Source organism: Delphinus delphis, chromosome 11 (assembly GCF_949987515.2).
Source record: "Delphinus delphis chromosome 11, mDelDel1.2, whole genome shotgun sequence".
In the NCBI taxonomy this organism is placed as follows: Eukaryota; Metazoa; Chordata; class Mammalia; order Artiodactyla; family Delphinidae; genus Delphinus; species Delphinus delphis.
Window position 1 is genome coordinate 41,296,547 of NC_082693.1, and position 25,793 is coordinate 41,322,339.

Here is a 25,793-nt window from a genome sequence, read left to right on the forward strand (position 1 = left end):
GCGGGGGGGAGGTATGGTCAGTGACAAAGCGACGGGGAAAGAAAACTACGCGAACGCAGAGAAAGGGGGAAGTGGAGGAGGGGGAGGGAGCCATTCAGAAAGCAAGAAGACAAAAGGATTGTGGCGAGAGAGCAGGAGTTCCTTCGGCCCCGGGCCGGCCGTCCGCGGGGCAGAGATGGCGAGCTTCCCGTCCACAATAAATAGGAAAAACCTGAGTACACAGCGCATACGGCATCTATCTGCCTAGCAGAAGCATTTTCCTTCCCACGAAACAAAAACATCCACCGGCAGCCCCCTTCTCTCCCCCACCCCATATCCCTCACTCCGCGAACAGAGGGCCGGGGAGGGGGGCGGCGGCTCCCGCGGCCTCACGGAGCGCCTTCAGTGTCCGAAGCCGTACATTTTGTCCCACTCCACGAACGAGTCCAGCTCCTTGGGCGAGGCCCTAGGGCCCACCTTGGCCAGCGCCGCCTCTAAGTCCTTGTAGGAGAGGGGGCGCTGCAGCCCCGGGAGGCCCGCCCCGGCCGCCGCCTGCTGGCACAGCTGCCCCAACTCGCCCCCGGAGAAGCCCTGGGTGCCCTGCACCAGGGCCGCCAGCTCCCGCTCGCTCAGCGCGCAGCCCTGCTGGGCCAGCGCCCGCTGCAGGATCTGCCCGCGGGCCGGGCCGTCGGGCAGCGTCACGTAGAAGCGGAGAGCGAAGCGCCGGCGAGTCGCCTCGTCCAGGGCCGCGGGCCGCGAGGTGGTGCCCACGACCAGCACGCCGTCGGCTCCCGCGCCGCAGCCGCCGTCCAGACAGGCCAGGAGCGGCGCCTGCAGCGCGCCCGCGGCGCTCGTGCCGTCCTCCCGAGCTGACAGCAGCGCGTCCAGCTCGCTGATAAGGAGCACCGCGGGCGGGCGGCAGCGCGCAGCCGCGAAGGCGGCCTGGAGGAGGCGCGTGCCCTCGGCGGAGCCCGGCGCGGCCAGCGTGGCTCCGCGCAGGCGCAACAGCGTGGCGCCCAGCTGCGTGGCGAGGCAGCGGCCCAGCAGCGCTTTGCCGGCGCCCCGCGGCCCAAAGAGCAGCACGGTCCGCGGCGGGCGCGGGCTGCCGGGGTAGGCGGGCGGCCTCAGCAGGGGCCACACCAGCTCCTCCTCCAGCGCCGCCTTGAGCGCGCCCTGGCCCGCTACGTCCGCCCACTGCACCGGCGGCCCGCAGTCCACCATCTTGCTGGTCACCAGCTCCAGGGCCCCCGGGTCCACACCTTTGGGAGGCTCCCCGGACGGCACCGCGAAGCCCCCGCGGGGAGCCGGCGCCGGGGATCGCTCCGGAAACTTCTCAAAGGGCTCGAGTTGCGGGCCGTAGACGGGGGAGCCCAGGACCTTGAGGGGAACGCCGCCACCGTACTTGCCTGATGCCTCCTCCGCCGCTCCCGGCGGCTTCGCCCGGAACCCGTTGCCCCGACACTCGCCGTTGTCCGCGGCGGGGTAGGAGGCGCCGTCGGCCGCCGGGGCCTTGGCGGGCTCGAAGGCGTACTTGCGGTAGCGGCCCTCGGCGCCTTCGTCGGCCGCCTTGCGCTTCAGCGACACTCCGGCCTCCGAGGCCCCCTGAAAGCCGTAGGAGGAGGGCGGTGGGCGGGACGGGGCGGGTGTGGGCAGGGGCGTGGGCGCCGCCAAGCCCGAGGTTAGGTAGGGGGCCGGGGGCGGGGCGGGCGGCGGCGGGAGGGTCCCATAGCCCGGCTGCGCGGCGTAGCCTCCCGCTGGGTAGTTGTACAGAGGCCCAGAGGGGCCATAGCCCGGCGGGGGCGGGGGCTGCAGGAGCGCGGCCGGGGGAGGCGGGGGCAGCGCGGCGCCGGTCTGCGTACAGTAACCGGGCGCCAGGTACCCCCCGCCGTAGCCCGCCGCGTACTCGGGCGCTGCCGACGGGCCCCCGCACGCGTTGCCGGCGTAGAGGGGTTCAGGTAGGTTACCGGCTAAAACCGGGGAACCCCCGAGGCCCCCGGAGCCGCCCCCAGCGCCCGACTTGGTTCCCGGGAGGCCCTCGTGGAGCGAGGCCAAGGGGTAGGGGGTCTCCGGCCCCGGCCAGGGCTCGGGGTCCCCCTTGGCGCCGTTGAGGAAGGCGGCGTCGCCGTAGCCGCCCAGGGTGGGGCGCTCGTAAGGCGAGTCCAGGACCCCCGAGTACTTCTCTGCGTAGCGCTTGAGGAGGTTGGAGGCAGTGAGGGCAGAGATGTCGTCGTGTGCCCAAGCATAGTGGCAGCGCTGGCGACCCCCGGGGGGCAACTCCAACTTGTGGGCCGGCGACGGGGTGGTGGAGGAGACGTCCAGGTGCTGCTCTGGCCACTGGTTGAGGGGCTGGGCGTGTTCCGGTGTCCAGTGCATCTTCGACAGAGCTTCAGGCAAGAGAGAGAAGAGTCTAGTGAGACCCTGCAGAGCCTCTGAGAGCCCGTCGACTGCCAGCCACAGGCCGACTTTCTTAAACCTTAGCTTGGGACAGGCTGGTTTTCCTGCATCCACCCACACCGTTCCACCCTCCCTAGGCCGTCTTCTGGCACCAAAAACACCATATTTGACTTGCCCCTCATGTCCCACAATTAAGTTATCTGAAAATACTTTCCGCAGATCCAAGATGGATCTGAAAATGACATGTTTTGCCCTAACTTCACCTTCTAGGTAACGACTATTGTTTTGTCCTGGCCCCTCTAGCCCTGCACTCTAGGACACATGGTCCTTACTTTTAGACCTGTTGTAGTGAAGGGTCAGGCAATGGGTAGTCCCCCCTTCCCCCACCCCCAGCCCTGGGAATAGTCAAACCCAGGTGGGGCTCATTCAGTAACAGATATTTGCTGCACACCCACCATGTGCTGGGCACTACAGAGGCACTGGGGTTGTGTAAAGGCCCCTGGCCTAGCGGTGGCCCAGCAGTCTGATAGTCCTAAGTGCTCTGTTCACCTTAGCCTTCCCTGAGGCTCCAGGGGCTCCCTTTGGGCCTGAAGTGAGGGATACCCGTGTCAGTGGCAGCACCATATCGGCACTGGGAAACCCCAGAGGCTGACCCAGAAGCATTCACTTCCTTTCTACTTGGTTTCTTTTAGTCTCTACCTGATGAAGTTAGAGCACCTGGGTTCCAGACCCAATTCTGCCCATGACGACTGCGTGCAAAGAGCAGGTGCTGACACCGGCCTTGTTCACAGAATGTTACACCACAGTACAAAAAGTTTGTTTAGAAAAGACATATATGTCTTCTAGAGAAGACGGGACAAAGTTAGTTCACAGCAGTGCGAAGTTAGTGCACATAATAGAAAGTGGGTCACAAATTTGTCTCGGAGCTTCCCAGGAACCAAATAACTCATCTTGCAAAGTAAAAAAAAAAAAAAAAAAACACTGTCATACTCAAAAGAAGCAAAAATGTTCCTGGCATTGAGATCATGGAACTTTTTTTCATGGACCTCAGGAAGCCGACCTGTGAGATGTAATAAAAGTGGCATCTTCAGTGGCCGTGCTGTAAACACGGCAGAAGTGTTAACACGGCCGTTTTGTCCACCGTCCCTCAGCACCAGTCCAGGCGTGGGCCACACTGGTAAAAGGGATCCAAGGCCTGGGGAACAGCACTCGCCAGGCATATGGTTCCAACTGGGTGGCCTGATCCGAGGATAACATCTCAAAGACTAAATGGGCCCGTGACATGCCAGAGAAGATTTTTGCTGATGATGATTATTCAAACCTAAGCTTTTGATAAGACAAGTTAACCTTACAGGTTCAATATTCTTTCTTCAACAAAATTTTATCGAGGGACTTCCCTGGTGGCACAGTGGTTAAGAATCTGCCTGCCAATGCAGGGGACACAGGTTCGAGCCCTGGTCCGGGAAGATCCCACATGCCACGGAGAAACTAAGCCTGCACGCCACAACTACTGAGCCTGCATGCCACAACTACTGGAGCCCGTGTGCCCTAGAGGCCATGCTCCGCAACAAGAGAAGCCCCCGCAATGAGAAGCCCGCGCACTACAATGAAGAGTAGCCCCCACTCGCCGTAACTAGAGAAAGCCTGTGCGCAGCAACGAAGACCCAGTGCAGCCATAAATAAATAAATAAAATTAAAAAAAAAATTTTTTTATTGAGCACATACTAAGAGCTGTGCTGGGCATGGGGGCAGGTTGAAAGGTGAATATGATGGTTCAACCAGGTGGAGGAGACAGACAACATCCTTTATGAGGTGGGAAAAGAGAGGTGTGTGCTCAGAGCTCTAGGGCTTGGGGGGATGTGCCATGCCTGGTTGAGAAGGCCTCACCAGGGAGGAGTATCTTTGCTGGACCTTCAAGGGTGAGAGACCAAAACTGACCAGACCGGCTAGAGGGTTCCAGCCCCTTCAAAGATGCAGGGCACAGTGCGTTGAGAAAGCCAGGGCTGGAATAGTTCATATGCCCTCTTCCCTCCTTCAAGATGCCTTACTGCCACCTTCTGGAAAATCGTCATAATAAGTCTACAAATCTACCACGTCTATGATGTGAACTGTGCCCCTTTAGAAGTAGGGCTCCTGTGCAGTGCACGGCCTACATAACCTATACGCTGTAAGCCTAGAGGGAGCACCAAGAACTGTTGGGTCCCTGGAGCCTTGCAAGTGGGTATATGTGGGGGGAGTGGTAGAAGAAGAGGCTGAAAGTAATCAGACCGCTTCTCAGGCTCTCCACAGTTGCCCTTACTTGCAGCAGCCTGACTGTATCACCTCTTATGGCTGTAACCTGATGTCACTGGGTGAGGACAGTCTTTGAAAATAAAACTATTTACTCTCATCCCCGCTGCCCTAGGGAAGGCATGAGCCACGGATACTAAATCTTTAATAGAGGAGTTCTTAGATTTGTTTCACCTCCATCCGAGAGGTGGTCCTGGCCACCAATGGCAAGAGAGCAGAGCAGAGACAGCAGAACTGAGGGTGAGGTCTGAGGGATGCAGATATGCAGCTCCTACGGAGGGGTCTCCGAAGAACAGAGGCTTTACCTATTGTCAAACGGGTAATGTCCTGGGATATCAGAAATCCCAAGTGGTTCTGCTTGCAGGGTCATATGTGGTAACATCAGAGTCATACAAATGCAAAAATTGTGTTATGACGTAGCCCCCCAAACCTGTTTTTTTTTTTTAAATTCACTATTATCTGTGAATATAGATAGGGAGCTTTGGCTCCTTAATATAGGGAAAAGAGATTTGAATGTGATGAGAGCACTTTCCCTGAACTTATTAAACTGGGCATGCTGGGGGAAAAGGGTGGCCCCTCCCAGAAGGACACACATAGACACAGCAAGGAAGGCTCTGGGTGTGGACTTGTTCACACACATCTCCCTCGCCCACTGCCAGATCCGCTGCCCCTCCTTGTGGCTGTCCTGCAGTATCCTCCCTGCCCCTCAGCCGGCTCCTGCCCTGGCCTGCAGCAGTCTTCACTCAGGTCCCCTCTCTCCAGACCAAGCCAGCACTCGGGCCCTGGTCCGCATCGAACCACTCCACCTCAGCCATTGTGGACTCCGGGAACCCACTACCTCTGGCCCTCCAAGCCTGTCCTCCCAGCTCCACACCCGTCTGTCTCAACTGCTCCGGGCCTAGCCCCTTGCAGGCTCTCCTAGCCTCTGCCCAAAGGGGCCCTTGTCCACCACAGCTCATCCCACACACTTTGAGATTGTCTCTACCCTCAGTCCCCTCAGATACTGGCCTTCCGCTCCAGGCTGTTCTCTTCCGTTTTCGCCAGGGGCACGTCTCCCTCACCTCTGGCCTTCTATTTTCACCTTTATCTCCATCTGCATCCATTTTGCAGGCCAGGCGGCCTGAGGGTCCCTCCACCTCAACCCATGACCCCATCTGGCCCAGGCTGGGACCTTGCCCCATGAATGAACTATTCTTCCCCACTACCATGGCCTGGCTTCATCCCTACAGCAAGCTTAATTCTTTCCCATTTTCAAAAAGACTTCCTTTACCCTAAGTCCCCTACTAACTACCAGCCCATCTCTCTTGCCCTTCTCCTTCATTCTTCCCTCAAGCATCACTCTGCCTGCAGTGACAGCAGGGTAGAGCATGCTGTGTCCCTGCCCTCCCCCTCAGGCCAGTTACAGCCCTCTCCTCTCCCACGGGGAGGTGGGGCCTGCTAGTCAGGAGCTGGAGGGATCTCCCCTGGAGAGGGGCCCCACCTCCTTCCCAGGTTCATAGGGCACACTGCAGTCCCTGCATCAGCTGAGCTACACATGACGGAAGGCCTGGGGGACTGGGGGAAGGTATGGGTTTTGAATCAGAGAGACCTGGGTTTGAATCCAGGTTCAAACACTTACGATGTGAGCCTGAGCACGCTGCCTAACCTCACTGAAGCTCAATTTCTCCACCTGTTAAAGGGCATGACATATGCCTTGCAGAATGGCCACGAGGATTTAAAAAGATAACGTAAGTACACAGTCCAGCGTCGGATATAAAGTAGAAGGATAAATGGTACAATTAGGAACCTGAGCAGTGGCCCAACCTTGCTGAGTGAATCCGAACAAGTCACTTCCCCTTGGGGTTGGGGGAATGTGAAGAATGTTCCAGCTCTGATATGACAGACTGGTCCTTATGCCATTTCCTCTCTGTCCCCACTGGGGGCAGAGCCAGCCCCTTCTCCGTGCTTTATGCACTGTCTTGTGTAGCCCTCACAACAGCCCAATGAGAAATACTACTGTCATCATCCCCATTTGGCAGATGAAGAGACTGAGGTACAGAGAGGTTAATACATCCCTAAGGTCACACAGCTGTCACCCAGGGGAGCAGGATTCAGACCCCAGCAGTCTAACTGCAGGGCCCAGGCCCTGACCTCTTGGCTGCACTATCTCCCTGGTCTAGCCCTTGGTACTCACAGCAAGAGAAGAGCCTGAGGCCATGACACAGCCTCCACCAAGGCTGTTTCCTTGGCCCTGAGGAAACGTGTTTCGGTGTTTGCCCGGGAATGTGGCTATGCTTCAAGTGCTGTATGCTCACCCTTCAAACCTGCAGTTGGAAGCATCTCCCCCTGGGGGATCCCAAGTTAACTGTGCCCCACACGCAGAAGAATATGTGCCCTCTCACTGCAAGACAGCCCGAGTAGAGCTGTCCCTTTCACCCGCAACCTTGCCATCTGATAAACACTCACACCCCTAGGCTGGGCAGACAGTTCCTTATTTGGGTGTGTGGGCTTCGCTGGGGGTGGCTGGGACTCTGTGGAGAAAACGCCACTTTTTGAAACTGCACCCTTTGGGGAGCAAAGGAGGTCAGGCTCCTGAAGCAACTCTTTCTCTGCAGACCCTTGGAGGCTGGAACTCCATTTGACTCCACACACACAGTGCAGTCCTTCAAACTCATAGGTGGTCAATAAATAGTAACAAAGAATTGCTGGATGGAGGGGGAGGAAAGAATTCTATGAAACCCTCCCCTCACTTGGAGGAAGTCTTCCAGGATCAAAGAGGGAAGTGATTGGGCCTTTACAAATGGCCAAGGCACTCAATGCACTGATTTCAGTCCTCGTGGGCCTCTCCGATCCCCGTGGACCAGGCCCAGGACACTCCGTGCATCAGGTCTGACACAGGCTGTGATAGTGTGATTTACGATAAGAAATATATACGGGTGTGCCCGAACGAACTTTTTGGCCAGCCCAATATTTAGTCTTCATCCTCTGTTCCTGACTCACAGCTCCCCAGACCCTTGGAATTTCCTAAGCATAAGAGTGACGGGAGCATCTTTCATTATAATATTTGCTCTCTTGTCCGAGTTCCTGAAATAGCTTCAGAGCAATAAAGACGAAATTGGTCTCCTGTGATTCCTAACATGTCCCTTTCAACCACACCTGAGTTTATGTTAATGAGGTGATTTTGGGAAAGCTCCTAGGAAACCTAAAGATGAAGCCTGCTTGCAAGGGGAAGCAGCCATGATTAGAGGGTTGGAACTTTCAGCGCCCCCCACCCCACCTTCCAGGGAAAGGAGAGGCGCTGGAGATTGAGCTCCATCGCCAGTGGCCAACGGCTTAATCGCTGTTGGCTGTGTAAGAGGCCTCCACACAAACCCCAGAGGACGGGGTTGGGAGAGCTTCTGGGCTGGTGAACACGTGGAGGTGCTGGGAGGGTGGCTGCTGGGAAAGGGCAAGGAAGCGCCATGCATCTTCCCATATACCTGCCTTATGCGTCTCTTCCATCCCGCTGTTACTGACTTAAATCCTTTCATAATAAAGCAGTAATCTAGTAAGTAAACTGGTTTCTTGAGCTCCATGAGCAACTCTAGCAAATTAATCGAACTGCAGGAGGGGGTCGTGGGAACCTCTGATTTACACCCCACACTGGTCAGAAGCACAGATAACAGCCCAGACTCGTGACTGGCATCTGAAGGGGGCAGTCTTGTAGGACTGGGCCCTTAACCCGTGGGAGCTGCCGCTACCTCCAGTAGATTGTGTCAGGATTGAGTTAAATATGGAGGACACCCAGCTGGTGTCCCAGAACTGGCTGGTGTGTGGAAAACCCACAGTTCTGGTGTTGGAAGTGAAGCAGTGTGAGAGAAAGGGGGACACACAGGAGGAGTGTTTCTCCCTCACACACGCCTCCACCCTCATTCTGACATCAAGAGGCAGCAGACGCCCTGAGCTGTCCCTACGTGACCACGGGCAAGACACTAACCTCTCCAAGCCTCACTTTCTTCAGCGTCAAATGAGATGCTGTTGATGATGGACAGCAAACTTGCTCTCACTAGGAACCCTTTAAATGAGTTTTATACAGGCTGGGGTGGGAAGGGACCCCAACCATGCAGTGTCAACACCCCCCTCCGACTCCGTAAGGGGGCCCCTAACATGCCCTCCCCATCTCACAGAAGTTCTCTGGTTCAGAATTCCCTGACCCACAGGGCTGGGGGCGGGGCAGGAAGGAGGGGCAGCTGTGTGGTGTCTCCAGTCCTGGGTGGAGAAGGGCCGATGTCACCCTCCCGGGCCAGCTCCTCGGGCTCTATTATCTCAGCCTGGGACAAAGGGGCTGGAGTGGAGAATCCCATTGTTGGGCCTCGTATGGAAATCTCATTAATCTATTCACCACGGCTCCCACAGGCCTTTTGTCCCAGGCTTTTTGTCTCTCGCTCACAACTGATGCCCCGGGGGTCTCTGGCTGCCTGGCAGAGCTTGAAGGGGACAGTTCCCCCATCCACTGGGCCCTGCCCCCTCGTGCCAACCCCCAGTTACTGCAAGAGGGGAGGAGAGGGAGGGCACCCGGGAGCCTCTGGAGGACAGGACAGGTCACCTGCCTCAGGCCTTGCACCCACCATCTAGGAAGCTGTCCCCCCAGCGCAGCTGGACCCCCAGCACCCCGCCCTAGACACAGGGCCTAGCATGGGTCGGGCTCAGTAAGTGTTTAGGGGATGAACCAGAAGAGGCCAGAGAGGCAGCTACAAAACTCTGCGCCACAAGGGCGGCAGCCCAATTTCTTCAGGTTCACAGTCTTGTTTCCGTCCAGCCAGCAAACACTTTCATATACCTTCAGACTGCCAGCCACTGAGCAACAGCTGTCACAGGGGCAAAACCGGACCCAGCCCTTCCTTGCAACTCTACCGTCTCACAGGGAAGATGAGGTGAAAGTGGTTATGGCCATAGGAAAGACAAGAAGAGAAAAGAAAGGAAAGGAAGAGGGATGGAGAGAAAGAAAAAGAAAGAAAGAAGGGAAGGAAGGGAAGGAAAGAATGAAAGAGCAAGAAAGAAAAGAAAAGAATGAACACTGGCAGTTGGGAGGCTGTGGAGCCTGTTTTCGGTGGGCAATCAGGGCGGCACCTAAAATGGGTCTCTGTGGACAGAAAGCACTGGGGTGTGTTCGCCACGGAGCTGAGCAGGGAGTGCCCGCACACCCGTGTCATCACTCACCACCCAACACCCCACCTAAGTAGATAGTATTTACAGACGATAAAACTGAGTCCCAGGGAGGAGGTCCTGCTTGCCCAAGGTCAGAAAGAGGGCCTCCTCCTGCTGGCCAGTGTTTTCGCACCTCCACAGGCTCCGGTAAGGCAAGGATACAAATGGGGGAGCAGACCCCGGAGGGGAGCAGGGGTCCACCCAGCAGATCTCAACACTCCCCTCCATGTCCCTAAACTCACTCCTTGGCTGGAAAAATGGTGGAGAACTGGAGCTGGGGAAGGGGGAAGGGAGAGCCATAGGGAGATGAGGAAGGGGTCACGTGCCAGGAGGTGGGAATGGTCGGAGCCAAAAGACACCTGGGAAACGGCCCTGCTCAGTCCAGCCTACAGGGCTTTGCTCACCCAGGTCTACTCACTGGAAAGCTCTCCCTGTGCCAACTAGCTCGTTCCCATCTTTCAAGGCCCACGGCAGGTCCCTCCTCCTTCACGCATCCTCCTTGGCCACTCCAGCCCTAACTGACCCCTTGCCTTTCGGGGAGAGCTGGAGGAAGCCCCTCCTGGCAGTAAGAACACAGGCTGTTCTTCCTCTTGCGCCCGGATCCCGTCCCCTTTCGATGCCCAGGGACCGTGTTCCCTCAAGTCTCCCCTGTCCTGCATGACCAGCTTCCCCCTCTACTGGGTCATCCTCATCAGCCCACCAACGTGCTGCTCCTTCTCCCATCTTGGGGTCGGGGGAGCTCAAGAGGGTCTCTTGATCCCCTTCCAACTACATCCTATTGCACTCTGCTTGCTTTTTACCAAAATCAAAAACAAAACAAAAACAAGAAAGAGTTTAAAAGATGCCTATGCTACAAGTTCTGCTTCCTCCCCTCCCATTCTCTCTTGAACGCCCTCCATCCAGGCTTTCACACCCAGCGTTCCAGCTGTCTGCGTGCGCGTTGTTAAGTCTGACCGTCAGTCAGATGGCCAGTCCTCAGCTCAGCGGCATTGGACTCAGCCGGTCCCCCCTCCTTCCTGAAGCTTCTTCACTGGGCGCCCCGCCCCCTCTCCTCCTCCACCTCTTTCAGACCCTCCTTTCACCCCTCCCCTCCGAGCCTTGCTGAGCCCAGGGCTCAGTCCTTGGAGGCTTCTCTCCACATTAACTCCTTGGAGACCCCACCCAGGCTCACGGCCTTGACCATCGGCTGTGCACTGAGGATTCTCCAGCCTAGCTCCCCCCCATGCACACCCCACTGGCATAGTCAACCTTCTTCCTGACCCCGCCCCGCTTAAATGTCTAATGGACACAATTGACATGTCCAAAAATCAAACTTCTGACTTTCTTACCCAGCCCCGACCTACCCACCACCCACTACTCCCACCCTGGGTCTTCCCCACCTCAGGAAACGGCAGCCTCATCCCTTCTAGGTGCTCAGGCCAGAAACCTTGGGGTCACTTCTAACTTCTCTCTTTCGCACCTCAGACCAGCAAATCAGACTGTCCCCAGCTTCCAAATCTATCCGAACTGCAGCCACCTCTCACCACTCCGGCGACATCTCTTACCCAGAGGACGGCAGCGGCCTCCCATTCTCCCCTCCCCATGTCCACTCTTGTGCCCCACTCTCTAGTCGCAACGCAGTAGCCACAGGACCTTTGAAAACATGTCTGAGCATGTCATTCTTCTGCCCAGAAGCTTCCAGAGGCTCCCATCTCACTGGGAAGAAAAGCCAGAGTCCTCCTAGTAGCCGACCTCATCCCACCCATCTGCTTCCCCTCCCCTCCGGGCCTCCCCTCCCGCCACTGTCCCCTGGCACCTCCCCTCCAGTCACACTGGCTTCCTCACTGCTCCCCGCACACTGGCTTTGCTCCCGCCTCAGAGGCCCTGGCCTTGCTGCACTCTGTGCCTGAAACACTCTTTCCCCAGGCCTCTGCACGGCTCACACCTTCACTCACTCCAGGCCTCTGCTCAACTGTCACCTCATCAGACCTGACCCCCCAACCTGATGTCCTCTGTAGCACTCATCATAATCTGACCTACTTGTGGCTTTATCTTCTTGTACCCATTGGAAAGTTACATGAAAGCAGGTACTTGGTTTTGTTCACTGTCTTATCCCAAGCACCTAGGACAGTACCTAGCGCACAGTAAGTTCTTAATAGACTCTGTAGAGTGGATGGATGGATGGATGGATGGATGAGCAAAGAGGCTTGAAAGTGCTTCTGCGTCCAAATAAAGAAAAAAACCCAGGTGACTAAATTTGAGCCCACGTGAGCTGTTGAGGGTGGCAAGAGGCAAAGCCAGGGAATTACTTCAGGAGTGGACGGGGAGGGATTGCCTGGAAGGGGAATCCGTGTCTGTGAACACCAGAGGAAATACCCAGCCCTGATCTGGCTGGAGCCGAAGGACACCCAGCCTCCCAGGGACCCCACCTGGCCTTCCTTTTTTTTTTTTTTTTTCTTTTTCCCCCAAAAATTCTTCCTCCTCCTCTCTTCCCCCAGCCAGGCCTCTGGGAGAGGACAAAAGGGGCAATGGAATTCCCATCAAAGGCCACCGGACACATGGTAAAGAGATCAGGGCCCTTGGGATCCTGCTTCCTCAAGGTAGTAAGGCCTCCCCGCCAGTCTGGCTCCTCTCTGGGATGGGGGTGGCAGGGGGCGTGGGGTGTGCTCTGGCCCTGGACTCCTCATATGTCAAATGCCAAACAGCAGGAGGCCGGCCAAGCAGCCCCCATCTGGGCTGTGTGTGTGCACACGCGCTGGGGGGAGGGGAGAGTGCAGAAATCCCTGCTTGTGTCCGCGGTCAGGGCCACAGACAAGCTGTGACCATCTGTTGTCGTCTTGAGAGGCCAGGCCAGGGGCCGAGCACCCTTGAGGATAAACCTTCCCTTTCTCCCGGCCTTCTAGTGTTTGCAGAGAACTTGAATAATTACCATTCAGTTTCATCCTCACGACTTCCCTGATAAACATATTCTCCCCATTTTACAGAAGAGGAAATGGAGGCTCAGAGAAGGGAGAGTGATTCTCCCAAGGCCACAACAGCTAGTAAGAGGGGAAGCTGAGATTCTCAGCCCATGCTGCCAGCCCCTCCCTATCTCAGCCTTGGCTAAGGTGCCTGGGTGCCAAACACAGGGCCCCCTCAGGGCGAGGCTCTCAGGCACAGCTCCAGCCCAAGCCTGCTCCCTATCCCCTCTTCCAGGAAGCCTTCTAGGACTGACACCCCCAAGGAAGTTCTAAGATGCTTCAAAGCCTAGAGCTCTATACAGCCACTCCTTTCCCACCCTGGGCTCTTGGTCTGTCCCTGGGTATTGGGCCCCCTCACCGGCCAGGACCTCTTAAGGGCCGCTCGGTCACCCACCCGCACTGGGGCTGGGGTGCTCTGACAGACTGGGGAGGGGGCACCGCACGCTGCGAACAACCCCGCCTAAGGTCACACAGGCAGGAAGGGATCTGCACCCAAGAGCCTGGCTTCCACCTCTGAACACAGCCTCTAATCCTGTGCTGCCCACATCGCAGCTGCTAGCCACAGGGAGCTATTTAAATTCATTAAAATGTATTATTTAGAATTAAATCACTTATAATGACTTATTAATTATTTAAAAATAAAAAATGTCTTGTTAAAGTGAAATTCAATTAAAGGAATTTCCTCGACAACACTAGCCACACTCCAAGCTCTCACTGGCCACACGCGGTAGTGGCACCTGCGTGGTCAGCACGGACGCAGAGCATCCCCACCACTGCAGGAAGTTCCATGGGAACTGTGCTGCTCTCATCCCAGCCAGGACTTGCTTCTGCAGCCGGGGTGCTTCCCACTACAGCTGGAGCCTCCGCTGCTTTCTCTTGAACTTGAACGGAGTCTCACTTCTTAGGGTCTCCAGGTAAGACATCCCTAGGACTCGGATTCCGTTCCTCAGGACTCCAGCTTCCCCAGGAGCCGGGGAGGGAGGGCAGATGAGCTGAACCCACCACCCCGCCAGCCCAACCTGTCCCGCCTGCCACCAGCAGAGGAGGGGCAGGCTGAAGAGGAGAGGACAGTAGGACAGGGCAGTTTGTCATCTGGCCCTCCAGGCTCTGCCTCCTTCCCTCCCCCATCAGCTGCTTAACACCCATCCCCCCTCGCCTACCATCCTCATCCTCATTAAATCCCATGGACAGATGGGGGCCGGCAGGGAAAAACGTGATCACTGTGAAAGCACTCTTCAGTGCAACAGAGTCTGGGGGTCACAGCTGTGTCCCCTGAGGTCTGGCCAGTCCTTCATGCCCGCCCTTGTGTCAGCAGTGAGAGAAGGGGGGGGTACTTAGGAATCTTAGGGGGAGATTTAGGAATCTGTAGATGCTGGATTATTCTAGCAGACACAACCCCAGTTAAAAACGCAGTCAGTCATGTGGTCACTCATCCATTCAGCGCACACTGAATAAGTCCCACCACGTCAAGAGGTAATAAGAGGATGTAAAGATGGACAGGTGGGCTCCCTAACCAGCTTGACCAGGTAGGGACGTGGCTTATTCTGGACTTAATCCTCGTTCCAGGCTAGATGAAGATCCTTTGTCTCTGCCCAGTGGTCTGAGCAGGATGGACAGCCCCCCCCAAACTCCCCCCAAACAGGCGCACAGCACGTGTGTGCGCTCGCGCGTGCGCACGCACGCACACACACACACACACACACACACACACTCCCAGCTGCCGCCATGAACTCCCTCCCATGGTCTTTCTAGCCAATCACAGCACTGAAGGGTAAGTCCCACTGCCCAGCGGCCCCCAGGGAGTGTATTAACACATTTGAACCACTCAACCTGCAACGACAAAGCCTGGGGCCTTGGGAGGAGACACAGCAGGAGGGGAGGGGGGCCTGTGGGGAGCTGTCCTCCCTCCTCTCCCGGGGGAAAGCTCAGGACTAAATTAAGCATTCTGGGGCACAGAGGAATTTGGGGGCCCCAGCTCCAGCAGTGAATAAGCGATCCACAAAAATCCCAATTTACACACTCACTGATCAAACGGGCCATCTACTCCCCTAGGAACTTGGGCACGGCTCCTGGGCTTTCCCCTCTCTTGCAGAAGGTCCTGGGGTGCCAGACCCAGGACAGGGCAGCCAACGCTTTATCTGAAGACTCAGTCCCACCCCCAATCCCCATGAGGCACATCCACCCCCAGGGCTTGGGGACCTGCCTGTACCCACTGCGATCTGGCTGACTGTGGTGGGACTCACCAGGTCTGCCCTCTATGCATGACAGCTCTTTTTCCCTCCTGTGCTGCCCCGGGGCTGCCGGGGCTGCCTTCAGCCTCATCAGAGCTGCTAATCACTTTTCCAGCTCTGAAGCCCTACTCTCCTGCCCACTCCCTTCTTTCCGACAGCCCCTCCATGTTTTCTCTTGACCCTCATCCTGGTGGCTGTAGCTGCAGCTGCTGGGAGATGCTCTAAGCCCTCTCCTTCCAGCCACACAATCTCACCCCTTCCGCAGGCTGGGAAGATATCCAGAAACACAGGGCAAGGAATACGGGTTTCCTATCCCCAATTCATCTATCTCCCTGGAGACAGCAGGTAGAGAGAACTGGCCTACTTATCACCCTTCCCCCTTCCCCCAAAGAAAACTCAATTTGTCTCCACCTACCTCGATTTTGTTTGCTTTATTTAGGCTGCCTGAAATTTCAGGAACAGAAAACCATTCTGGTTAACAGGCATCCTCTTGTAAGCTACCTACAGCTCTGGGAGGTTCTGGGCTATCAACCACTCGGCCCTCAATGAAGGTTAGCAAAGCCGATTGGCTTCTCTCCATGCCTGCTTGAGAGTGGCCCTACTGGGCAAGTAGAATTTTCATCAAGGCCAAGTAAAGTGAGTCTTCGGGGCTGGTAACTGCGTTAAGGGCAGCACAGCCCACCCTACTACGCCCTCTTCTCACTACCTGAGCTGTGTTGGAGCAGGTTAGTGGGGGCTTTAACTGCTGGGCCCTGGGACAGGACACAAAGGGAGGGAGGGCTCACCCTATGTCCATGCTTTCCGGAGGACTTGGTGGGTCAGGCTGCTATCTCCCAGAGGCCATTGCCTCCTGGACCCGGAGCTCGATCTCCATGACGTCACTGAGTGCCCCCAACAGACTGCTAGGAGGGGTTTATAGTGCGAGCCCACTGGACAGCAGGACACACTCCTTCCCTTCTTCCTCCTTTCCTCACCTTCACTGGCTGCTCCCAGGGACCCTCAAATGCAGCCTGGACTCACTGGTGACTTCAGTTAGGCAGGTGTCTGAAGACTGCCATTGGGGCTGGGGGTCTCTGAGCCCACCCTGGCAAGCCCAGGGGTCCTTCTGGAGGTCACAGTCCCACCTCCTTCCTAGGGCTCAGATGATGCATGGAGTGGGTCAGCCTCTGAGATGTGGGGCAAGTGTCTCAACCTCTCTGTTTCCTCCGGTGTGAAATGGGGGAACCAGCATGTCCCAGCGTGCCCCCACGCTGGCATGAGGGCAGTGAAGGAAGGGTGGTACTCTCAAGAGTGGCTGGAGGGAGCCAGGGGATGGGGCAAGACACCAGGCCTGGCTCTGACTTGGCTCCCAAGAGGGCTGGCCAAGCACTTCGGCCTGAAAAAGGCGGGGTCGGGGAGACACTCTGGCACAGAAGGATCCAATGCGCTTGAGAGACCCCTAGGAGAGAAGGGCACTTTCCAAGCTGGGCCCCAGAATGGAGGCATCACCCTGCAGTGTAAGGCCCCTGTCCTGCCCCTCTCGACTGCTGGCTGGGACTGTGGGGGGAACCGAGTCCCAGACCACGGCTTCCCTGGATGTCCTGCCTGAACCCTGGCCCTGCTGCCCTGTGTCCTAGAGCACCTCTCACCCACTCCTCCTCTCCCAATAGAAGGAGCCCCAGTGCCCTGCCCCTCTCTGCCCTCTGTCCAACTTAGAAAATGCCCAGATAATGTCACATGCCCCTTCAGGTCCCTCTTGGGAACCCGCACCGTGCCAGACCCAACTTCCTCCCGAGCCACACTTTTCCTGTCCCTGGGAGTCTTGGGGCGCACTCGGCCTCTCAACACAGAGTGGGCACAGCAGCGGGCACTGGCGGAGGAGGCTGTGGTCACGGCGGTTACTGGCCAGCTCCGGCAGCCCTGCTCCCCGGGGCTGGGTGAACCCTCCTAGTGCCTGTCTCCTCGTGGATCTGCGTCTGGGGCCCTTCGTCCCTTGGGACTTGGCCCTGCATGGCTGTGGGAGGGGGAGGAGGTCAGGGCTCTTGACCAGTGTTCAGTCGTAGGCCCCTTCTGCAATCTAGTAAACCTTGCGGCCTGTTCTCAAAAGTATTTGTCAGCGTATGAGACAAAAGTACACAAGAGAAAACACAGGTGTAACTATATATCGTGACAGATGTTAGCTAGACTTATTGCGGTGACCATTTCATGCTATATACAAAAATCAAATCATTGTGTTGTACACCTGAAACTAATGTTATACGTCAATGATACCTCAGTTAAGAAACAAATAACACATGGGACTACTTTGTCAATTATACCTTAATAAACCTGGGCAGGGGGTAGAATTTTTTAAATATTCAATACACGGGGCTACAAAGGGAATTAATGACATTGGAATACAACTCTATCGTGAGCTCCTCCGGGATCACGGATCACGGGTGTTTAGCCCAAGAGACAAAGGCCCCCTCTCAGACCCCACCCCCTTCCCCCCAGCCAAGCTTAGGATCCAAGGTTGACTTGAGTCGGTTTGGGTGGCATGTGACCTCCGAAAGGCTTAAGCATTAAAGTCTGTGTGATCCTATGTTCCCGGGCCCCAAATATACCCCCCTCCCCGTGCATAGGGGTGTGTGAGAGACACCCCGCACAGGGCCAGAGCAGAGCAGAGGTAAGGGAGCAGGCCCAGGCAGCCTACGCAGGCTTCCCCAGCGGCTGCCTGCCTCTGCCCCCTCCTACTCCCTTCCCAGCCCTGGGGGAGCCGAGCTGAGTAACTCCAGCTATGCAGCCTGGCCGGTCTACCTGGGCGTGAGTGGGCAGGGCTGTCCTCCAGGGGGTGGCCCCCTCCACCTGCGGGGCCACGGGAACAGAAAGAGAAATGGGGGGGGATGGTGCTAGGCGAAAACCAAACAACAACCACAGCAACTCCTGTCTGCTCTGGTCTGGGTCCCCAGCACACGTGCCAAGCACTGCTGTAAGCACGTGAGCGCATGTAATCCTCACAATAACCCCAGGAAGGAAGTACGACTGTTACTCCCATGCTACAGAGGAGGAAACTGAGGCATAGTTAACTCGTCGAAGTCACCAAGCTAGGACATGGTGCTGGGTGGCAGCTCTGTGCAGGCCCTCGGCTCTCCCCCACCCCATCCTCGAATGAGACGAATCTGCCATGAAAGATTTCTGCCTTAATGTTAGCTGTCTGAGAACATGTAGGTTGTCTCTGGAAGTGATAAGCTCCCCATCAGTAGAGGCATTCAACACGAGAGGCTGCCTACAGGGTGGGGCACTCTTGGGCAAGTTGATGGGCTCTTCCTCTCCTCTCTGCAATTTTTCTGGGTCATCCCCACTTACATGTCTAATAGGCACTGCAAACCCAACAAGTCTAAAAGCTGAACTCCTGACCAACCCCACCCCGATGAGGCAGCTCCATCTTTCCCAATTAGGGGCTCAAACCCCAAAACTCTGACCCGAGAGGGCTACAGTATGGAAGATGGTGACAGGAGGATGGGCATCCCACACAGAACACAGGATACCTGGAAAAGGAGCCCCTTCCTAGAGGGGTGAGCGTCTGGCCACCAATGACCTCTGTCTCTCTGAGGAGCTGGGTGGGAGGGGCGATCCCCCCTGGTGGCCAAAGTCCCCCTGGCGCCCCTCTGCCCCAACAGAAACCTCCAGGTAGATTGGGTAGATGTGGAAGAACATGAGGCAGCGGGAGGTGTCTTTTTGCAGTATAACCCGAATCTCGCCAGTTTTCTTTCCCCACTGGTCTGGAAAGAAGAAAAACCACCCCAGACTCTCAAGCATCCAAGGGCCCAACAGGCCAGACAGCAGCAGGTGGACGTTCCCAGTTTCCTAATTCCCACTGTCAACAGGATGGAGCTGCCCCATCGGGGTGGGGTGGGCCGGAGCTCGGTTTTTAGACTTGTTGGGTTTGCAGTGCCTATTAGACATGTAAGTGGGGATGACCCAGAAAAATTGCAGAGAGGAGAGGAAGAGCCCGAATTAGGGCCTCTGTCACCTATGAACAGCCTCCCTCGGGAAAAAGAAGTCTCCTCGGGACTCTGCTGAAGATGCAAGGCCCTGCTGTGAAGGGAGTGGTCTTTTCCCAAGTCTCTCCTCTCCATCCCATCCTGGGTCCTGTCTACCGCTCCCCAGCTCAAGCACCTTCGGAGGCTCCCTCCTACGCAGGGAAAACGAGGAGAGTGGTTCTGAAAGCTCAGCCTGTCCTTTGGCCTATCCGCTGGTCCTTGACTGCCTTGTAAGCTCCTGGAAAGGGGGAGCACATCAGAAATAATGCTTGTTGGATGAAAGCCTGTCCGGATAAAGTATCTGGGCCTGGCTCAGGGCCCTGCTGAGTGTGAGGTGGGTGTAGCAGTGCTTCACGTGGGTACCTGCAGCAAAGCAAACAGCGCCAGGGCTAAGGATGGGATCTGCTCCTTCCAGGCCACACGGGAAGCCGAGGGTTGTTATGGAAGATCCGAGGCAGGAAAGCCCCACTCAGGGGCTGGTATGTAGGTGCCTGGGGAGTTTGTGGGGAGTCTCAGGGGCCCAGGAATCCCGGCCCAGGACCTGGCACGGTGCCAGCACCCAGCAGGTGTTCTACCCAGGTTTGTTAGAATAAAATGCAGCCTCTTTGCCACATCTTCCCATCCATCCCCGATTGATTGATTCCAGCACTGAGCAGGGGATCAGGTGGCTTGAATCTGCCAGGCGGTGAGGGGAGGCAGGGGGGAGGCAGCTTCCACCTCCCGGATTCCAGAGGTAGCCAAGCTGGCTCCCCTCTCACCTACCTCCTGAGCCCCCGCTCCTGCCCTGACTCTACTTCGGAGAGAGCTTCAAAGATGGCCTGGGCAAACCCTGCCCTGGGCCAGAACTTTCACACTCATGTCCCCTTTTTCTCCTTGCTCCTGCGCTGGGAGTTGGTTCTCTGCAGTGGGTACTGAATCACCACGTGGGTCACCAGAGGTAGGCATGTACTTCAGAGACAAAGGACACACTATGTGAAACCAACACCTCTATCACCTACGAACTCACTCACTAGTGTTCTTACCCCCATTTTGCAGATGAAGACATAGAGACACAAACAGAGTATGTGACTTGTCCAGGGCAATTAGACCTGATTAGTGGCAGGGTCACTGCAGCCCAGGGCTTGGCCCCTCGGGTGGGGGGCATGATTGGTCATCATAAATTTCGGATTAGGGCCTACGGAGGTTGGTCCGAGGCCACTGCCCAATGCTACCATTCACTGAGGACACCCCACCCCTCCACCAGTCCCCAAGGTGAATTGCAAAGGCTGACTGTCCACGCCTCCTTACCAAAGGAAAAGAGAGCCAGGCACCTGGATGCCTCCCACCGCAATCCCTTCTCCATTTTCCTGCTGGCCCAAGTAGGAAAATGTCAACATCAACAGCAATCACAGACGTCCCAACTCACGATGGTTTGACTTACAACTCTTTGACTTCACAGTGGTGCGATACGCGTTCAGTAGAAAGCGTACTTTGAATTGTGAATGTTGATCTTTTCCCAGGCTAGCGATCAATATGCAGTACGATCCTCTCTCGTGATGCTGGGCAGTGGCAGTGAGCCGCAGCTCCCGCCGGCTAGCCATGCCATCACGAGGTAAACAACTGATACGAAACAACCATTTTGCGCCCATTAAACCACTGTGTTGTTCACTTTCGGTACAGTCTTCAATAACTTACATGAGATACTGAACACTTTATTATAAAGTACGCTTTGTGTTTGATGATTTTGCCCAACTGTAAGCTCACGGAAGTTTTCTGGTCACCTGTAAGGTAGGCTAGGTTAAGCTATGATGTTCAGTAGGCTAGGTGCATTAAATGTGTTTTTGACTTACAATAATTTTAACTTACGATGGTTTTATCGGGACATAACCCCATCGTAAGTCAAGGAGGATCTGTATAGCCCTGAGCTCTGTCCCCTGCGTTTCTGACCAGGCCCTCACAGGCCCACAGTCCTTCAAGACTGGGACTCAGGGCTTCCGGCCCCTGCCTCATTTAATCCTCACGACAATGTTTATGAGGAGGGCACCATGATTAGTCCCACTTCTCAGATGAGATATAGAATATTTAATAAGCACTATGTACGTAAATATTAGCTATGATTCATCAAGTCGCTTACGAGAGTGCTCAGAAGAGAGCTAGACTCTCTTGCCACGCATCCTTGCTCCTGGGGATGAGTGGGTCCTACAACAAAACAACCCCTGGACCTCCTCTCTCCAGGTGACACAATCAGAGGTGACTAGCCCATACCCCGACCCAGGCAGTGTGAACCTTTCCCGCTCAGAGGCTGGCCCAGCAGCTCCGTCCAATGCCCCTGGTCTCTTGGCTCATCCTGTCCACCTTCCATGGAGACAGCACCACGTGAAGGGCAGGAGTGCTGGGCTGCAGGCCCCACTCTGCTCTCAGCACGTCAGGGGGGTCTGGATTGGGGGGAGGGTTTCCTGATGTAGGGTTCCCATGGGTGTCACGGGGTCCAAGGACCCTCTAAAGCAGAAGGCAAAGTCTAGTATCGAGTGATGGAAGTGCATTTTTCTGGGGATGGCTTTTGAGGGGTCTGTAAATCAAAAAAAGTTATGCACCCAGGACTGGGTCATCTGGAAGACCCTCCCATTCCTAGTATTCTTGGGCTACATGCATTGAAACATAAACCGCACCCCTCATCCTTCAAGGCCGACCTCAGCACTCAAGCCACTCTGGAAAACTCTAAGATTTCTTGCTTCTTTGACTGCGGCATAAGGCTTGGGACCCACGTAGCCTTGTAGGGCCTCTCCTGCTTTGCTCTTCCTCACTAGCCTGCCAGCTCCAAGAAGGGAGCAGGGCCAGCCCAGGGCTGAGATGGCAGAAGGCATCGGTATACCCCATGGTCGGCCTAGTGGGGCTTACCCCAGCCCACAGCCTCTGTCCCCGGGAAGGCAGAGGCTATCGGGGTTGTGGACCCCAGGTGTACCCGGCCTCAGGTCCACCTCTCTCCACAGCGGCCCTGGAACCTCACTGAGCCATGCTCCCGCAAAGAACCTGGTTTTCATTAAATCGGGTAGAGGAGTCATTAGCCGCCAGCCAAGTCAAGAAGCAGCAGACTTCTGCTAGAAGGCATGGGGAGAGCAAGGGAGACCAGCCTGTCCCCTGCGATCCCTGGCTGACAGAGGTGGGGGGAGGGGGAGGCGGGAAGGCTGGGCTCCTAAGGGTCCAGCAGCTGCAGCAGGAGGAGCTGGGGGTGGAGAGTGGGGGCAGTCTTGGCCCAGATAATAAGCAATTGTTAATGTGATCCATATGGATCCTGACTGGTCTCTCTGTTTAGCAGGATGATAATGGCAGGGAAAGAATGCTGGTCTGTGGGGAAAGGAAGGGGCAAAGTCCTCCCCGGACTTGGGGATGGGGGAGGGTCAGCAAATGAGGAGGAGGAAGAGAGCCACCCAGGGGTCTCCCCCCACCCAGGAGCACAGAGTTATTTGCCTGCAAGTGTTCAGATGCCATGCTTTGCAGGCTGCCCTTACAAAACCCCTTTTATTCAGCCCACAAATATTTATGGAGCACCCACAAGGTGCCAGGCATCCCCAGTGGGGACGGGGCGCAGGGAAGTATATGCTCCACCCTGTCCTCCAGGAGGAAAAGCCTAGCGTGGACTCAGCCTCAGAGGCTGACAGGAGGCACAGGTGCAGGGTTAGGAGAACATGTAGGGAGGAGCAAGTGACAAGAGCTGCGGGCTCTGGAGACCGTATATGGAGGACGTGTGGCATCCGAGTTGGGCCTTGAAGAATGAGGAGGTTGTGGAGAGACAGGGACAATGGGAAAGCATTTGGCTGAGGGGACAGCCAGAGCGAAGGCAGAGAGGCGTGAAATTGCGTGGAGAGAGTCTGAGGTCTCAGCAATAAAGCTTCAGCCCAGGCAGGGGAGGGGAGGGGAGGGGCGGGGATTCTTGCTCCATAAAAAGCTGTGGCCATGGATGACCAGGAGGAAGGCAGGAAAGGCCTCTGAGAACAGCACACTCGGGCCTGGTCCCTCTCCTGCCCCGCTCCAGTCGGCGCAGTGGGATTGTCCACTCATGGGATCCCCAGCCCAGCCCAGCCCAGCCCACCCTCACACCACAGCCCGAGAATCCCGCAGGCCCTCGGAAAGCCAAACTCATCCCTGGGTCTCTCAGCCCTCCTCTTCTTCTCCTGAGGAGACGGGGGGCCCCCTGAAAAGTGGGGGTTATTGGGCCTCCCCCGGAGCAGCTCCACTGCCCCACAGAACTAATTCCCTTTGGCGCAAGAGGGCTTTCCCCCGAGAAGATATTACAGGGAGGGCACGAGGGTCGCTCCTTACAGGGGCGGCTGCTGAGGACACCAGTGGAATCAAGTGGAAATAAATGAAATGGCGTTAAATACGGGAGAGGGGGATTTACGAGGCCTGTCACCCGGTGGAGCGAAGCTGGCCGGCAGGCCCCGCCCCTTTCTCGCCCACCCCAGTTAAGTCCCGTCCCGCCCCCTGCGCCGCCGCTCCTGCGGCCGCCGGGTACCGGCGTGCGGCTGGGTCCCCGCGGCGCTCAGCCACGAGCCGCGCAGCGCGTCCGTCCTCCGGGGTCACAGCGCAGCGGAGGACGGCGCTTGCTCCCGGCTAGGAGCTCCGGGATGGGGGATCTGAGGAACCCCAGCCCGGCCGCTTCCAGGACGATGCACAGGGGTTCAGGTTGGACTCTGGGGCTCCCACCCAGAGCCTCTGGGGCTCCCCTGTGCAGGGTCAGAGTTCTTTGGACCACTGCATCACCTGGCCCACTCCAGCGACTCCACAGGGAAGGCTCTGGGCCCCGAGAACCGAGAAGTTCTCCCGCCCCGCGGAAGCCCAGAGTGGGCTTCAAAACGGATACCCATTCCTCGCTGCCTGGCCGACGGCTGGAGTCCGCTCAGCCGCGGCAGCCCGCGCGGACGACAACACAAACATTCTTCCGTCCTCTATTCTCCTCCAAATTAGGTATCCATGGAGACAGGGCCTGGCAGCCTGACAGCCCCACGGCCTAATCCTGATTTAGTGACCGTCCCTTTAACAGCCCACCCACCCGTCCACCCACCGCTGCGCTCTGGACTCCTGGCTGCCTGTGGACGCAGACTCCAGGCCACTTACACTCGCCCCCGCGTAGACCCCTTCCCAGGCCTCCTCCGCCCAGGGGCCGAGAAGGGGGCGTACATTTGCTGAGCACCTACTGTGTGCCCAACCCTAGCGGAGGACCCTCTATCGAGCGGGTTCCTTAGCAAGGGAATCTCTGTGTAGACAGACCAAGAGAGGGCTCGTGGAGCGGGGAAGTTTAAAGGGCTCTCGGGAGAGAGGGCCGGGAGCTCAGAGGGTCACCCTCGCAGCCTGTAGCGCACGGGTGAAGGTAAGTTGCTTCCTGCAACACCCCGACTCTGAGATGGGGGCTATGCTCTCCCGGGCCAGAAGAGAAGAAAGGCAGGGGTTGGGCGTGAGGGACGCAGGACCCGCAGGGCCCGAAGTGGCCTCAGTCTCCTGTCACTGCCCCGTCACGATGCTGGGGAATCTCCGGGCCTGGAACCCAGTCCCCACCCCCCTCCCTCACACACAGGGGCCGCTGGACAAAGACCTGACGGAGTGGGAGGGGCCTCGGGCCGGCCCTCGGGCTCCGGACACTGGATCCTTCTGGGACCCGAACCCGCAAATTCTGGTTCCCCACCCCCAATCCCGCAGGCTACCCCCAGAGCCTGCTGCTCGCTATTGCTGCAGCCTCCGCACCAAAGGGGGCGGCGAAGAGGGTGCCCGTCGGCTGCGGAGAGGAGAGCCCCTTCTCTGCCCGCCCCCTCCCCCCGGGAAGTGACCCTCGGCTCCCACGCACCCGCTGGGGTCTCTCGCTGGCCTTGCCCTTCGACCCCCGCCTCGCTGAACCCCGCGCCCCGCAGCCCCCGCCCTCTCCGGCCCTCGCACTGCCCCGCGCCCGCGGACAAAGCTCCGGACACCCCGACCGAACGAACGGTCACCACCCCCTGACCCCGGCCCGCCCGCGCGCTCCCGTGCCTGCCCCCGCCGGGCCCGCGGCCCCGTACCTCGGCATCCCGGCCGGGTCCTAGGTGAGTGTGCGCGGCCTGGGGGGGCGTCCGGCCCCGGGGCTGGGGCGCGGGCCGGGGGCGACAGGCCGGGGCTGGGGGGCAGCGGCGCTCACCATCCTGGAGCCGCTACTGCTGCGGCTGCTGCGGCCGCCGCGGGCGGGAGCGGGACTGGGCAGTGGGGGTGGCCGGACAAGGGGCCGTCCCGGCTCCCCCCGCAGGCAGGACCCCCACCCCCACCCCCGCCTCCCCTCGCCCGCCCCCAGCGCCCTCCCTCGCAGGCCTTTGCTCCCCTCCCCTTTCCCTGCTCCTCCCCTCCCCTCGTGCCCCTCCCTTCCCCCCAACTCCCGCCCCTTCCCCGGCCCTCTCCACCCCGGCTGCTTCCCCGCCCTCCCCTCCTCGCCCCCGCCCCGCCCCCACCTCCCCTGGGCTCGCCCGGCCCCTCCTCTCTACCCGCCCGGCCCGGCCCCGCCCCTCTCCTCCCCAGGCTCTAAAATAAATTAGCCACAGAGGGGGAAAAAGAGCAAATGACCCTTGGTGTGGAGTGTCATTGCGCCACTCTCAGGCCCGCTCCCGCCTCTCCCGGGCCGTTGGAGCGGGAAGTTGGGGTGGGGGTGGAGGCCGAGCAGGGTGAGGAGCAGTCCCCGAGGTGGGAGGGGTGGGGGCCGGGACTGGGCAATAGGGCGGCCGAGCGTGTCCGCCGGGTGTGAGCGGCTTCCTGGGTCGAAGGGCAAAGGGGAAGACAGCCGGCCCGGCCCGCCCCGTCCG

General features: G+C 57.7%; 1 protein-coding gene across 1 annotated transcript; it reads right to left on the minus strand.

The window, feature by feature from the left end:
* Positions 1–218: 218 nt before the first annotated feature.
* Positions 219–25,253, minus strand: FIGNL2 (fidgetin like 2). The gene is made up of 2 exons (XM_060026225.1): positions 25,026–25,253; positions 219–2,363 (listed from the first exon to the last, which is right to left on the minus strand). The coding sequence occupies exon 2, from the start codon at positions 2,350–2,352 to the stop codon at positions 382–384; it is 1,971 nt and encodes a 656-aa protein (XP_059882208.1). The 5' UTR covers positions 2,353–2,363; positions 25,026–25,253; the 3' UTR covers positions 219–381.
* Positions 25,254–25,793: the final 540 nt, after the last annotated feature.